The sequence below is a fragment of the Labrus bergylta genome, chromosome 4, assembly GCF_963930695.1.
Source record: "Labrus bergylta chromosome 4, fLabBer1.1, whole genome shotgun sequence".
NCBI classification, from domain to species: Eukaryota; Metazoa; Chordata; class Actinopteri; order Labriformes; family Labridae; genus Labrus; species Labrus bergylta.
Window position 1 is genome coordinate 6252217 of NC_089198.1, and position 17500 is coordinate 6269716.

General features: G+C 45.0%; 1 protein-coding gene across 7 annotated transcripts in view; it reads left to right on the forward strand.

The window, feature by feature from the left end:
* The window catches only part of LOC114922082 (NLR family CARD domain-containing protein 3-like), a 231287-nt gene that overhangs the window by 138544 nt on the left and 75243 nt on the right, over positions 1-17500 (forward strand). For 5 of the 7 annotated variants that reach the window (XM_065954453.1, XM_065954450.1, XM_065954447.1 and 2 more), the window contains exons 4-6: positions 13328-13501; positions 16753-16926; positions 17479-17500. The exon at positions 17479-17500 is cut by the window's right edge and continues 152 nt beyond it. In XM_065954453.1, the coding sequence (XP_065810525.1) occupies positions 13328-13501; positions 16753-16926; positions 17479-17500 (370 nt within the window). The remainder of the gene's footprint in view (positions 1-13327; positions 13502-16752; positions 16927-17478) is intronic. The other 2 variants (XM_065954446.1, XM_065954449.1) reach the window with 1 other exon arrangement.

The following is a 17500-nucleotide window of genomic DNA, read 5'->3' on the forward strand; positions in this document are numbered from 1 at the left end:
TTATCATCAGTCCCTTTTGAATGTCTTTCACTTGAAACACAAGATTTCATTGTGAGGCCTATTTCAGGAAAAGGATCACTGTCAATGGGTTCTTCCTTCCTGCTACAGTAATCCTGCAGCATCTCCTTCTCTTCCCCCGTCAGTCTGAGACGCAAACGTGCAGACCGGAGACCAAGAGCAGAGGTCACTGCTGCTGTATTGTTCAGTTCAGGTCCAGCTACGTCCACGATCTGTCTCAGTGTGGTGTTGTCAGTGGAGATGAGAGCATGTCTGAGGCCCATTAAAGATGTGTCCTGAACATCCAGCCGGGCCCCATAGATCAGAGGCTCCTCCAGCAGCCAGTGTAGGGACAGTGTGGGCTCTAGTCTTTTCCAAAAAAACAGTTTCCAGGTTTTAAAAAGCCTCTGATAAAAAGCAGACAGGTTGCACAGATTAAAACAGTCAGTATTCATTAAAAACAGTGAGGAGTCCAGTCCTAGTCTGTTCACTTTTTAAAAATGCTGCTGGCCACTGGTCTCCAGACCACATCAGCTGGGCCAGTGAGGAACTTCTGTAGAAACTGCATTCTGAAGGCAGCTACTCTGCTGGCCAGGTGGACCAGACCCTGCCCTCCTTCTTCTTTAGGTAAAAACAGCACGGCCTGTGGAACCCAATGCAGCTTGTCCCAGAAAAAATCCAACATCACTGATTGCAGTTCTTTAAGGAGTCCAGCAGGGGGCTCTATAGATGCCAGAGTGCCAGAGTCCACAGGAGACCAAGTTGTTTATGATGAGCACTCTTCCTCTGTACGACATTTGTGGCAGCAGCCACCTCCACTTCTCCAGCCTCCCCTTCACTTTCTCCACCACCTCCTCCCAGTTCTTCTGTACAGTGAGCTCATCCCCTAAAAACACACCAAGATACTTAAAACCATTTCTTCCCCATGTTAGTCCTGCTGGTAGGTTGGGCAGCGAATGTGTTTTAAAACCAACTGCTAACCCTTCACTCTTCCCCCAGTTCACTTTTGCAGATGATACTATACCAAAATCTTTTCACAATGTTTTCTATTAAAAACACTTCTTTTTGATTTTTTATCATGACAATAACATCATCTGCATAGGCTGACACAATAAAATGCTTTGAACAGTGAGGTAAAATTAACCCTTCAATGGAAGACCGTATTTTACACAACATGGGTTCAATAGAGATGGAATATAACATCCCTGAAAGAGCACAACCTTGTCTTATTCCTCTCTTCATTTTAAAAGGTGCACTTAGTCCTCCATTGATTTTCAGTACACTCTCAATGTCCTGGTACAAAACCTTGATCATAGCAATGAAACCAGGGCTGAGACCAAAACTCTCCAGAACTTTCCAGAGGTAGAGGTGCTCAACCCGGTCAAAAGCTTTTTCTTGATCTAATGAAATGAGACCAAGGTCTATGTCCAATGAACTAGAGACGTCCAAAACATCAGGAATTAAAGACACATTGTCATGAACAGACCTGCCAGGCACACAGTAGCTTTGGTCCAGGTGTATGATCTGGTCCATTACGTCCTTCAGTCTGTTGGCCAGAGCTTTGGAGAACATTTTGTAGTCACAGCATAGCAGGGAAACAGGACGCCAGTTCTTTATCTCTTGGAGATCACCTTTCTTTGGAAGGAGTGTGATTACTGCCCTCCTGCAGCTGAGGGGCAATGACTCTTCAGCCAGGCTTTCATTTCAAACAGCAAGAAGATCTTCTCCCAGCACATCCCAAAACGTTTTAAAAAACTCAGCAGGGAGTCCATCGATTCCGGGAGCTTTTCGCCCCCTCCATGCTCTGCAGAGCTGCGGACAGCTCCTGTAGCTGTAGAGGTTCTCTGATCAGCTGGTTGGAGTCCTCAGAGACACGGGGTAAACCATCACAAAAAGAGTCAAACAGCTGTTCATTGTCAGTGTACTCACTGCTGTAGAGCCCAGAATAAAAGTCCACAGCATGTCTTCGGATGTCTCCAGCTTCTTTCAGCTCCTGTCCTGCTGCTGTTCGAAGACCATGCATACATTTATTTTGTCCATTCTTTTTTTCCATTCCAAAGAAAAACTTGGACGGGGCGTCCATCTGAGCCACACTTTGGAATCTCGATCTGACGGGGGCTCCCTGGGCTCTGGTGTCCAGCAGGTCTGTCAGGGCTTTCTTTTTAGCTTTGAGAACTTCAATATGTCCTCGATTTCCTGTGGAATCTATCAAGGATTGAAGTTTCACAATATCAATCTCTAGAGCTTTTACAGATCTGGTAATGTCCCGTGTGACATTGAGAGTGTACTGCTGACAGAAAACCCTGATTTCAGCCTTCCCACAATCCCACCACTGTCTTAAACACTTCAAATCAGGACATGTCGTTCTAAAATTCCTCCATAAAAACCTAAAACCCTCTAAAAAGTTTTTATCAAGAGCAGGGAAGTGTTTCTGTATTTTAAAAGATAACCTACAATTCTTTGTTTTCATCATCATCATCATCATCATCCCCGTCATCACCAACATTGTTACACAGTCTCAGTTTGGACACGTACTTTCTTAGTCGATAAGTTTCCTGATCAGAAAAGAGTCTTGTGCCGACTCAAAAAAAAGTCTTTTATCAGCTAAATCATTTTCTATTTTTACACCCCACATATTTTTGTTTTTGTGTAGAAACAGTTTAATTTTTTCTACACTGTAGTCTCTTTTGTTTTTCTGTCTCTGAGAGTATCTGCACTCAGACGTTTCACTGTCAGTGAGATGGGGAGAGTCCTCATCAGCACTGACCTCTGATCCTGGATCAGATTCTTTTGGTTTGTTTTCTGTTTTTCCTTTTGCTTTCTTTGTTGTTCTTTTCTTTTCTTCTAGTGAAACATTTTCACTAGTCTTTGATTTTCTTTTGGAGCGAGGAGTACTAAGAGAAGACTCTTCTTCCTCCATCTCCTCCTCAGCAGGTTCAGTACAGACCCTCCCTTTACCTGCTGCCTGTTGCTCAGTATCAACACTAGACCCATTCCCCACCTCCATCTGCTCACCTGTCTGCTCCTTAAACCCCCCACTCTGTGTCCCCTCACCTCCTCCACTCTGTGTCCCCTCACCTCCTCCACTCTGTGTCTCCTCACCCCCACTACTCTGTGTCTCCTCACCCCCTCCACTCTGTGTCTCCTCTCCCCCACCACTCTGTGTCTCCTCACCTGTTTGCTCCTCACCTCCTCCTCTCTGTGTCTCCTCACCTCCTCCACCCTGTGTCTCCTCACCTCCTCCACTCTGTGTCTCCTCACCTCCTCCACTCTGTGTCTCCTCTCCTCCTCCACTCTGTGTCTCCTCTCCTCCTCCACCCTGTGTCTCCTCACCTCCTCCACTCTGTGTCTCCTCACCTCCTCCACTCTGTGTCTCCTCTCCTCCTCCACTCTGTGTCTCCCCTCCTCTCCTCTCCGTTTCCGTTTCCGTTTCCGGTTTCCGGTTTCCGGTGAGTGTGAGTGTGAGTGACGGTGGTGGTGTTGCGAGTGGCGCGGAGATTGAATTGTTTGCTATCCTTTCTACTGTTTTCAAAGTGCACGATCAGGTCAGATTGTTTTCATATTTGTATTGAGTGTTGTTGGCTGTGTAAGACAGATCGTTGGAGGGGTTGGAGGGAGGAATGGCGTCTGCTGAGACGCCACCTCCGACTCTCCGACAGGGAGTTCGGATAGTCCCTCCGAACGGTACTGTCACCGTGGAGGAGGTTCTGTTAGCTGCAGGTGAACAGGTAGGCCATGATAAACTCTTGTATGCATCCCGAATGAACAAGGCTGTGGTTGTTTTTCTGAAGAGTGAGCCTCTTGTGTATCAGCTGATTGAGAGTGGTGTGTTCATTAGGGATTTGTTTGTGCAGGTTTCCCCGTTGTCGGTTCCCTCTACGCGGATCACCGTATCCGGTGTTCCGCCGTTTATTTCTAACAACTTGTTAGAGAACGAACTCCGCAGGTTTGGGAAGTTTGCGAGTGGTTTCAAAACTGTGAGTCTAGGGTGTAAAGATCCCAAACTGAAACATGTCCAATCTTTGCGGCGTCAGGTGTTCATGTTTTTAGATTCGCCCACACAGACTCTGGAGGTTTCCTTTAGAGTGAAACACGGTGACGCTTCTTATATGGTGTATGCGAGCTCGGGACAACTGAAGTGTTTTGAGTGTGGTGATGTGGGACACAAACGTTTTGCGTGTCCGCACAGACAGCAGGAGGCGGCTAGTGCTGCCGCGGGCGGCTCTGTTAGTGTGGCGCATGTGGCGGGGGCCGCGTCCGTGCCCGGGGCGGAGGCCGCGTCCGCGCCCGCGCCCGGGGCGGAGGCCGCGTCCGCGTCCGTGCCTGGGACGGGGGCCGCGTCCGTGCCTGGGGCGGAGGCCGCGTCCGCGTCCGCGTCCGCGCCTGCGCCTTGTGCTGAGGCCGTGGCTGAGGTAGAAGTGGCTTCGACCAGCTCTCAGGCTACAGAAAAATCACAGACTGTAGATAATGATAAAACTGAAGATTCCACAAGTTCTGCAGTTGTAGATGTTTCATTGAAGGAAGGTAAGACAGTGTGTTGTAGCCAGGCATCATGTGAAGGAGAGGACATGGATGAAGATTATGAGTCAGACAATGCATCCATTGCTGATTTGCCAAATAGTGGCTCTGGTCTTTATTCTTTAGAGTCAATCAATCAATTTATGGATGAAACGTACAACAAATCAGTAAAAATCAGTGACTACTTTAGTGATACTGAAAAGTTCATAAAGTCAGTCAGCATACTGAAAAGACAGGTTGGGTTTGACCTCCTGGACGCGAAAAAACGGTTCCGTCTTAAAAAGCACATCACCGCACTGAGGAAAGTTGGACGTAAGAGTGTGAAGAAGACAAAGAAATGATCATGCATCACAAGGTGTTATTCTTCTTCTACTGCTCCCTGTTTGTGTCTACTTATCTGTTCTTTCTCTCTGATCTTTCTATGAGGAGTCTTAAGATAGGATCTCTTAACATTAATGGTGGGAGAGACAGACAGAAAAGGGGCCTTATCTCTGAGATCTCAACTCAGAAAAACATTGATATCTTGTTTTTACAAGAGACTCATACCACACCATCAGATGAGACAGATTGGGGTTTATGGTGGGAGGGCTCTAACTACCTTAGCCATGGCACCAACTTTAGTGCAGGAGTAGCCATTTTGTTTAGAGCATCTGCAAATGTAAAGATCGTCTCTTGTGCTGAAATTGTAAAGGGAAGGCTTTTAATTGTAAGAGCAGAAATAGAGGACACTGTTTTCTGCTTCACTAATATTTATGCTCCAAATAATGGAGCTGAAAGGGTAGCTTTCTATACCCGCCTCCAAAAGGAGTTAGTGATCTATAATCAGGATCAGATCATTCTTGGTGGTGATTTTAACTGCACACTTGATTTCACCGTGGATAGAATAGGAGAGGAGCCACATCCACATTCATCCCAGACTTTAAACACTGTCATCTCTCACCTGGATTTGTTGGACACATTTAGAGTGAAACATCCACAATCCAGACAGTATACATGGGTCAGGGTTAACAGTAACAGGGTGTGTGCAGCTAGACTGGACAGGGTTTACATCTCCAGAACTCTCAACCCCAGATTAATTCATTGTAATATTCTGCCTGTCGGCTTCACTGATCACCATTTTGTTAGTGTGGAGCTGATTATTTCACCAGGTGAAAGGGCTAAGTCCTTCTGGCATTTTAATAACAAGCTTCTACTGGACAATGTTTTCTGTAAAAACTTTGGGTGTTTTTGGGATCAGTGGCAATTAAGAAAAGTTGAGTTTGATTCTTTGAAGCTTTGGTGGGAGGTTGGTAAAGCTCAGATTCGTGTTTTTTGTCAGCAGTACACGTCACACTCTTCTGCTAGATTAAAAACAGTCATTAAAAATCTTGAGGACAACATTAAGAACCTTGAGGAGGGGTTAAATGGGAGTGTGGATCCCACCACTGGTACCCTGCTGAAGGAGAAACGTATGGAGTTGAGCTCTTTCCTGCAGGAGAGGGTGAAGGGAGCTCTTGTGCGGAGTCGTTTCCTTCAACTCAAAGACATGGATGCCCCAACGTCTTTCTTTTTCAATCTTGAGAGATCTGTGGCTCAAAAAAAGCTGCTGACTTGTCTGAAACTGCCAGGAGGTCGAATAACAGCTGATCCAAAGGAAATGAGCAGTCACGCCATGCAGTTCTATGAGGATCTGTTTGGAGCAGAGAGTTGCAGCCAGGAGTGTCGCAGGGAGCTCCTGGAGGGTCTCCCTCAGCTCAGTGTGGAGGAGAGGTCTCTTCTGGAAGGGGAGCTGTCTCTGGAGGAGCTCACTGCTGCTGTCACTCAGATGGCAACAGGAAGAGCACCTGGAATAGATGGGTTGTCCACAGACTTTTTTAAGAGGTTCTGGAATATTCTTGGGTCTGACCTGCATAGTGTTTTAATGGAGTGTTGCAGGACCGGGTCTCTTCCTGGTTCTTGTAAGAGAGCAGTTCTTTCCTTGCTCCCCAAGAAAGGTGACCTGGCATTGTTAAAAAACTGGAGGCCGGTTGCTTTGCTTTGTGCGGACTACAAGATCCTCTCCAGAGCTTTATCGAACAGACTAAAGGACGTTCTGGGAAGTGTGGTCCATAAAGACCAGAGTTACTGTGTTCCAGACCGGACAATCATGGATAATGTTTTTCTTATCAGAGATGTCATTGATGTGTGTAAAATCTATAATCTAAATGTTGGCATTGTGTCTCTGGATCAAGAGAAGGCGTTTGACAGGGTGGATCACTCGTATTTGTTTTGAGGTCTTTTGGTTTTGGGGATGGTTTTGTGTCATTAGTTGGGTTGTTGTATCAGGATGCACAGTGTTTGGTGAAGATGGGGGCGGGGTTGAGTCGGCCAATCCCTGTACGGCGAGGGATCAGACAAGGTTGTCCCATCTCCGGCCAGCTGTACAGCTTGGCTATTGAGCCCTTGCTGTGCAGGTTGAGGGACCGGCTCAGCGGGCTTTCTTTGCCCGCGGCCTGTAGCATTGAATGTCCCCCTACAATTTCTGCCTATGCTGATGATGTAAACATCTTCATCTCCAATCAGGGGGACGTTCGGTGTCTGCGGGACACCCTGTCCCTGTATGAAAGGGCAACAGCTGCACGGGTGAACTGGGAAAAAAGTGGTGCCTTATTGGTGGGAGAGTGGAGGGACCAGGCAGTGCCCAGTCTGCCGGGTGGACTTGAGTGGGGGAGGGAGGGGTTGAAGGTGTTGGGGGTTTATTTGGGTACCGAGGGCTTTAAAAGTAAAAACTGGGAGGGAGTTAGGGAGAAAGTGTGCGCTCGGTTGTCTAAATGGAAATGGTTGCTACCCCAGTTGTCGTATAGGGGAAGAGTTCTGGTGGTCAATAACTTGGTTGCCTCGACTCTCTGGCACAGACTTGTGGCTTTGACACCTCCAAGAGGGCTGGTGGAGGACATTCAAAGGGCTGGACTTCTTCTGGTCAGGCAAACACTGGGTCCAGGCGGCAGTCCTCTACCTGCCGGTGGCTGAAGGGGGACATGGACTTATAGACATTCAGTCAAAAATTGCCTCATTCAGACTCCAGACTGCACAGAGACTCCTTTTCACTTGTGGTCCCAGCTGGATGGACATCGCTCGACTGCTGCTGAGGAGAGCTGGACGGCTGGGGTACACTAAGCAGCTCTTTCTGTTAAAGCTTGAGGAGGTGGATCTCACTGGATTAACATCCTTTTATATGTCTGTAAGGCATGGAAAATGTACACATTCAAAAGGGAAAAAACTGAGAGTCTGGGAATGTGGATCTTTGAGGAACCGTTATTTTTTAATGATTTTATAAGGACTCCAACTTTGCAGTCAGCCAGTCTCCGGGCCAGTTTCAGAGAGGCAGGCTGCACAAAACTGGGTCACCTGGTAAGACTGACCCTGGACGCCCTCAAAGAAAGGACCAATATCACCTCCAGCCGGGTGGTTGAAAGAGTGGTGGAGGAAGTCTTTGCTGCACTTCCAGTAAAACTTGTGACATTTCTAAACATTGAGAATCTGTGTGAGCAGTGGAGTGAAGAGGGCGAATACAGCTTCCCATCTTTGTCTGTTACCCCAGATGTCGGGGAGTGGCAGGAAAGAGGAGGTGGACTGCTGTCCTTTAGTACTCCTGTTCTGGGAAAGTTCCAGGATGCAGGGAAAAAGGCACTCTATCAGTCCTGTGTTAAGGTCCTACATCTTCATGGTCTGTCGGGAGTGAAAGAGTCGAGGTGGATCGAGTTTTTTGGCCCGGAGGTTTCCCCGAAAGGCAGCTGGCGGTCCCTGTACAAGCTGCCTGTTGAGAAGAGAACAGCAGATCTCCAGTGGAGAGTTGTGCATGGGGTTATAGCCACGAACAGATACAGAGCGCACATTGATCCAGGGGTGGGAGAGGAGTGTTTGTTTTGTTCACTAACTGAAACTTTGTCTCATCTGTTTGTTGAGTGTCCCAGGCTCTCACTCTTGTTTGTCCTTATGAAAAGCTTGTTTGAAGCTCTCGGGGAGGATTTCTCTTATGCAGTGTTTGTTTTTGGGCCAAAGTATTCTGCAAAGAAAAAGACTGTACATACACTGATGAACTTTTTATCTGGCTCGGCTAAGTTGGCCATTTGGCTTACACGCAAGAACCGAGCTCAGGGTACTGGCTGTGTGGAACCGGTGCTGGTTCTGGAGGGACTTTTGAAGGCCAGACTAAAGGTAGAATTTGCCTATTATCAAATGATGGACAATGTGCAAGACTTTAATAGTGTATGGGCTGTGGAAGAAGCTTTGTGCTCTGTGGGTGGGGATGGAGAGCTGATTATTCATTTTTGATGCAGTAAATGTTGTTTTTGTTGATGTTGTGATTTTTGTTGCACTTGTTTTGTTTTATTTTTTTATTTATTTATTTATTTCCTTCTCTTGATCTGAGTGATGATGTGACAGTGTTATAATTTTCTCCTGGTAGTAGTAAAATAAAAGGTATTTTGAAAACCAAAACCTCCTCCACTCTGTGTCTCCTCTCCTCTTCCACTCTGTGTCTCCTCACCTCCACCACTCTGTGTCTCCTCTACTCTGTGTCTCCTCTCCTCCTCCACTCTGTGTCTCCTCACCTCCACCACTCTATGTCTCCTCACCTCCTCCACTCTGTGTCTCCTCTCCTCCTCCACTCTGTGTCTCCTCACCTGTCCGTCTCCCACCTGCACTGGATCCCTCAGCTTCATCTTTGTATGGACATGCTCTGATCAGATGCCCCTCCCTTTTACAGTGAAGACATTTCATGTTTTCAGAAGTGACATAAATCACATAATCAAAGTCTTGTACTCTCAGGTTGAAAACAAGATTAAGCTCCACATTTCTTTTATTTAAGATCTTATAGACCTGACGTCTGTGAGAGACCATGTGACTGAGCTGTGGGGCTTTACAGCCTGAAGGCAGCTTCTTAATAGGAGAGACTATTTTCCCGTGTCTTGATAACTCCCTTTGCAGAAAGTCATCATTAATAAACGGCGGACAATTTGACAAAATGACCTTCCTAGAAGGCAGAGACAGAGAAGACACGGGAACGAAAGCCCCATTTATGACCACTCCGTTTTCCACCACGGCGTTCGCCTTATCAACGCTGTCTAAAAACAGAACCACCGCTCCATTCATCCAGGCCGCAGATTTAACACTCTGTGGTCCCACCACCTCAGCAACAGCCAAAGCACATTCATTCACCGAGTAACGAGAGGCACCGGCGATCTTCGATCTTCGCCGTGCCTTCTCGTTAATCCACTGAACTCGACACCCATTACCTCCACACAAGCAAACAAACACACCGCAACACGCCGACCAGCGTTCACACACACACCGCAACTAAATGTTAAACCCAGTAACAGTAAACACACACCAACTCTCAGCACATCCACTCAGAGAGAGATGGAGAGAGAGAGAGAGAGAGAGAGAGAGAGAGAGAGAGAGAGAGAGAGGGCGTGTGAGAGAGAGAAAGAGAGAGAGAGAGAGAGGGAGAGAGAGAGAGACAAAGAAAGAAAGAGAGAGATTTTTGATTTTTAAACAGACCTTTATTTTTCAGTCTTCTTACTGTTCAACAATAATATACGTTTCTAAAATTCACAGATGACATTCACAACATAAACAGATGTTACATCAGCACATGTCCATGAACTAACTGATCGTGCTCTACAGAGCACAGCACACTGTCATGAGTCCACACTGACTGGAAAGTCTCCAGGTCCTGATTTGCTCTGTAGAAGCTGAAGTCCAAAAACAACCTGGATTTTAACATTTTTACAAACAACAGCTTCACATCAACAACATCGTCTGGCTCCTCCACCTTCCTCCTCCACCTTCCTCCTCCTACTCACGTACACGGCCATCTTAGCCTGACCAAGGACAAAGTTTATCAGCTGGCATTTGTGTTTGTGTTGTCGAGTGTATTTAAAACCACAAATAAAAACCTGCTTAGTAAAAAACTCTTTAAAACCACTAAAAACCTTCCCCAGAAGATCAAACAGAGGTTTCAGCCCGACTGCACTGTAAAAAACAGTGAAACACCGTCTCCCTGTGCACACAGAAAGGACACTGATCAACAACATTCACATTAAGAACAGAGATAAAAGAGTTCACAGCAATGATTCCATGCAGGATTCTCCACTGGAGGTCTGCATGTCTCTTACACAAGGGGGGTTTGTACAAAGACTCCCAGGAGGGTCTAAACTCAGGAGCTAGCCCCAAATAAGTCCTCCAGGGGGTGTCACTGCGTGCGTTCAGTGTCTTTTTATTCACAGTCTTAACAATCAGTTTGTAAAGAGTCTTTCCTGCAGCGTTGGCCAGTAGAGGACCAGAACAGTCCTTCAGGTCTGCAGACAGAGTGAACTCAGGAAACGGGTCAGTTTGGTCGGGCAGCAGAGAACCGTCCCCATAGTCCGACATCAGAGACATCTCTTGTCCTGTCAGCTGATGTCTCCAGTGATTCAGCAACCGATCAACATGCTCTGGTCACTCAAGTAAACAACCTTTAAAAGACATCTTTGGCAACAGCCACCTCCATTTATCAAGACGTCCTTTTACTTTTTCTAAAACACCCTCCCAGTTTTTACTGACAAATGTTTCATTCCCCAAAAACACTCCCAAATATTTAAAACCTCCTGACTTCCAAAAGAGGCCTCCAGGCAGACTGAGCCGACCCCTCAGCTTCTCTCCCACCCTCACTGCTTCACTTTTCAGCCAGTTCACTTTGGCAGAAGATATCGACCCAAACAAATTCACAGTCTCTTTAAAAACATCGATATCTCTGTGCTGATTAACAAAAACAATGACATCATCAGCATACGCTGACAATTTAAAACGCACATCAGTGGCAGGAAAACGAACACCAGAGAGACCTGACCTCAGTCTGTGAAGCAGGGGTTCAATGGCTAAGGAATATAACATCCCAGATAATGAGCAGCCCTGCCTCACCCCCCTCTGTACACTAAAAGGAGCACTCAGGCCTCCGTTGATCTTTAGCACACTCGCAATTTCACGGTACAAAACCTGGATCTTAGCTAAGAAACATGGGTTGAACCCAAAGGCGGTTAGAGTCCGCCATAGATACTGGTGTTCAACCCGATCAAAAGCCTTTTCCTGGTCTAGTGAAATCAGACCAGTGTCTACAGCCAATGAACCAGAGACTTCCAAAACATGCCGAATAAGAGTGATGTTATCACTGATGAGTCTGCCGGGCACACAGTAGGTCTGGTCTGTGTGGATGATCGACCCCATCACCTGCCTTAGTCTGGATGCCAGGACCTTAGACAGGATTTTGTAGTCTGTGCAAAGTAATGACACTGGTCTCCAGTTCTTTAGATCCTGAAGGTCGCCTTTCTTTGGCAGCAGAGTGATGACTGCTCTCCTGCAGCTCAGAGGCAGATGACCCCTCTCCAAACTGTCTCTTAGAACCTCTAGGAGATCCTCTCCCAGCACACTCCAAAACACTTTATAAAAGTCAACAGGAAGGCCATCAATACCTGGAGCTTTTCCATTCTGCAGACTCATGACAGCAGAGTAGAGTTCAGACAGAGACAGCTGGGCCTCAAGCTCTGTGTTGTTTTATTGTTTTCTTAACAGCAACGCAGTGACAATCAGCGACAGAGACAAACGTTCACGCCACAGAGCTGTGTGCATGACATCAGCGGAGTGTGTCTGACACTACACACACACACACACACACACACACACACACACACACACACACAGGCACACTCTCACACACACGCACAGACTCTCACACACACACACACACACACAGAGACACACACACACACACACACCTACACACACACAGACACACACACCTACACATACACACACACACACACACACACACACACAGACACACACACACACACACACAGACACACACACACACACACACACAAAGACACACACACACTCACTCACTCACTCACTCACTCACTCACTCACTCACTCACATACACACACACACACACACACACACACACACACACACACACACACACACACACACACACACACACACACACAGGCACACTCTCACACACACGCACAGACTCTCACACACACACACACACACACACAAAGACACACACACACACACACACACCTACACACACACAGACACACACACCTACACATACACACACACACACACACACACACACACAGACACACACACACACACACACAGACAGACACACACACACACACACACACACACACACACACACACACACACACACACACACACACACACTCACTCACTCACTCACTCACTCACTCATTCACTCACTCACTCACACACACACACACACACACACACACACACACACACACACACACACACACAGACTCCAGCCACGGGGTGCACAGTTTTACTTTTAGTGCATCAGAACACAGTGGATCCTTGATCCATACGGCCGTGTGTTGGGAACAAACGTGATCTGGTCACTTTTTTCCGTTCACGTGTCTGCAGCTAACTTAAAATGATAGCGACGTCATCTCACAGCCTGCTGTAGTCTGTGAACATCTCAACACAGACTCTGTTAAACTGCACTGTGTTATACACACTGATGATATAGTTCACACTAAATGCACGCTCCACTTCTCAATTCCATCACGGGGACCAGGAGCAGTCAGACACACACACACACACACACACACACACACACACACACACACACACACACACACACATTTAAAAGTGATGGAAATGTTTGTTAACTAAAGTGAGTTCAGATCAGCTGAACCTCTGATGTGATTGAACACAATTTGTCAAAATATTAAGACATTCCTTTAAATAACATATTATGTACCATTAATGTCATGACAGGTTTTCTAACTGTGGACTGTCAAAGACTCACTTTGAAGTCGTGGCCTCAGCTCTGAAGTCCAACCCCTCCCATCTGAGAGAGCTGAACCTGAGCGGAAACTATCTGCAGGATTCAGGAGTGAAGCTGCTTTGTTCTGGACTGCAGAGTCCAAACTGTAGACTGGAGACTCTGAGGTAAGACAACAGGTTTAATTTCTCTGTTCAGATTCATATGATGTGAAACTAAACTGTAGACTTCAGGCTGATAATCAAATGATCCACACTGAGGATCTTAATGCTGAAGTCCATTTTCTTCTTCTGTGGTTTTATCCACAGAGTGGTAGCAATTTAAAGCCTTACATTTTAAACCTACATATATAAAACAAATAACTTGTTGTATATTTCACTCTTTACCACCTGAACAGCTGATTTTTAGATAAATTATGAATAATTAAACAAAGAAAAACAATCATTCCAATTTCAACCATCAGACATAAAAATGAAGTCAAACACTTGTTTTGTCTGAGATGTTTGTGACACTGTGAGATTCTGAAAGTGTCAAAGGAAATTGAAGACTCTTTGATTGAATGTCTTCTCTATAACTAGAATAAATATTACAGATGTTTACTTAGTTCACTTTTCGTTGTAGACGATCGTCTTTTTTTTGGGTTAGGGTTAGGGCTAACTCTTATCTTAGGGCAGGGATGTTAAACATACGGCCCGACAGCAGGTTTCATCTGGCCCGTGAGACGTTTTGGGAAGAAGGAGGAAATGTATTGAAAAATATTTTTTTATTTTTTATAAATTACATTTTTGTAATACTTATTTTCCCTGAATTGTATTAAAACCTATAATGAGCAACGTAAAGGTTGATATCATGATACTAAAATTAATCAAACGGGGCACTTTGAACTATTTTCTCAGCAGGGAGTATCATAAAAAAGACGAGTGGCCGAGCTCCTGCATTACTCTGGTAATACATCACATCAGAAAACAGGCTGAACACCTGAGAGAGGTGACACAGAATGCAGGTTTTCAAGAGAGATCGAAGGAGCGATATTTCTTTGGTTTTATTTGCTCACAAGTTGCCAGAATTTCATCAAAGCTACGAGATTTAACGACAGGCACACCGCTGCACTGCACGCTCATCATGACGGTCTTCAGTTCTGTCCACACTTCTTACCAGTTTCTCCTGTCTTCACTGATGTAAAACAAAAGTTTTACTAATGATAACAAAGCTTCCTATGGAGTGAGCCACAAAGAGCAGCTCGTGCAAATAAAAAACAATCCTCTCTGTCCTGCGTAACGGCCCAGACCGTCTCCTCACATCCAGTGTAGTTTGTGGACACCGGCGTTGAGCCTGATGATAGACTTATTTTACCTCTGGTTATTGTAAAAACAGTAAATTAAAATGAATATTAACTGATTTTATTTACAGATGGTTCATTTTTAGGTCACCCAGAGGTGATTAAAGCTGGTGATCACCAGCTTTAATCAGACTGTAAAAATATAACTATTACTGAACATTTCATTCTTATCTGAAAACAATATCACACACAGGCTGTCCGATCATACAGAGGTCCGCTGGTTTAACCCCGGAGCAGCGCTAAAATTCTTCCTTGAATTGCGCACGGAGATGGCACAGATTCATGGCGCATAAAAAGTCAGTGACAGAGTTAGATCACGATAGTGCGGACACGTAGAAGAACGGACTGCCAGACTCATATCAAAAGTGATTTAACTGAGTTTACTTAGTTAAAGAAGTTGAACTCCACACGGAGCTGATCAGACTGCAGTGATCAACGCTGAAGGATCAATTCAAGTCTGTTGGTTTGGAAACATTTGATGCCTGACAGTGAAATACCTGAAGATGACTGTTTACATCAAAGACACTCTGTGTGTTTGTTCAACATATTCATGTGAGCAGGTTTAATCTGTGATGAACCTTAACGAGTGCAGAGTACAGAGTTTGTCAGTTCGTCTGCATCTTGTTCTGCTACATATACTCATTTATCTCATTTATCAAGGACACAAACTCTTTGTCTTTAAGTAAAGAATTGTTAAATCTTCACTGCTTACTTTTCTGGTTATTTACAGAAAGAGAGAGGAGAGCAGATAAGGGGGTGTGGTCTGAAATAATCATATTATGTATATTGCTGTCAATCACATTCTCCACCATAGATTGTGATAAAATAGATAATCAATCCGAGAGTATGAGTTATGAGCATTAGAATAAAATGTGTATTCACGGGCTGTAGGATTTACAACACGCCATATGTCAGTCATTGCCAAAATGTCCTTTAGCCTAATTCATGAAGTGCTGCTGATAACGCACCATCAGATGGAAGTGGGCGGCCAGGCCTATCCACAACCGGATCACTGACTGGGTTATTGAGATGGAATCACATTCAACTTGGAAAGAAATTCAGCTTCACCTTTATTAGGAGCGTAGGCATTCACTAGAGTGCACTTCACATTTAGTAAGAAACCTGATATGATGATATACTGTATCTGCCATCTTTATCAGCTATTTCTTGAGATAACCTAAAAGTGTACGCTTTGATATTTAAATACCAACAGCTCTAGAGGCTCCATTACCTGGTGATGAAAAGACTTAGCCGACCCATCTCTGTCTTAATTTAACAGATATATATTTTATTATGAAGTACACACACACACACACACACACACACACACACACACACACACACACACACACAACACACACACGCACACACACACACACACACAACACACACACACACACGCACACACACACACACAACACACACACACACGCGCACACACACACACACACACACACACAGACACACACACAAAGACACACACACACACACAACACAGACACGCACACACACACAGACTCACACAGACTCACACACACACACACACACACACACACACACACACACACACAGACTCACACAGACTCACACACACACAGACACACACACACACACACAGACTCACACACACACACACACACACACACACACACACACACACACACACACACACACACAGACTCAAACAGACTCACACACACACACACACACACACACAGACTCACACACACACACACACACACAGACTCACACAGACTCACACACACACAGACACACACACACACACACACACACAGACACACACACACACTCTCCCAGGTGTGTAAAGCTCAGTAGAGTATTGGTTGTGTAATCTTGACTGAGGTCAGTAACATGTTGGTGTCTTTATTGACATGAACAGCTGTATGAATGTTTGGATGATGTCTGTAGAAAGCTGACATTTGAATGATCCACAATAACAGAATGACAAAGTCTCTCTACTTATTTTAGGGACACACTCACTTATTGGACCTAGTTATGTTGTTATGTTATCATCTGATTGATCATTCTTTTTATTCACATCTTTTATTCTTTATTCAGTTTGTGGACCTGCAGTTTGTCAGAGATCAGCTGTTCTTCTCTGGCCTCAGCTCTGAAGTCCAACCCCTCCCATCTGAGATATCTGAACCTGGACTACAACAATCTGCAGGATTCAGGAGTGAAGCTGCTGAGTGAGGGACTGCAGAGTCCAAACTGTAGACTGGAGACTCTGGAGTCAGTTCTCTTCTTCTCTGTTTGTGTTTTACATCTCATGTGTTTGATTATCAGCTGAAACATTTTCATGTTCACATGTTTCTGACGTCCATGAAGTTTTAGATTGAATGCTGTTCATGTTTATTTTCATGTTTGAATCTGTTTCATCAAACAAATCTGATTTTTACTGAAATAGTTTAAATGGAGTTCTTGAAGTTTTTAAAGTTTCTGAGTTTTATTAAATGTTCAAAACTGAAGACAAAAGATTATCTGAACTGATATATATATTATGAAGTACACACACACTCCCAGGTGTGTAAAGCTCAGTAGAGTATTGGTTGTGTAATCTTGACTGAGGTCAGTAACATGTTGGTGTCTTTATTGACATGAACAGCTGTATGAATGTTTGGATGATGTCTGTAGAAAGCTGACATTTGAATGATCCACAATAACAGAATGACAAAGTCTCTCTACTTATTTTAGGGACACACTCACTTATTGGACCTAGTTATGTTGTTATGTTATCATCTGATTGATCATTCTTTTTATTCACATCTTTTATTCTTTATTCAGATTGTGGCGCTGCAGTTTGTCA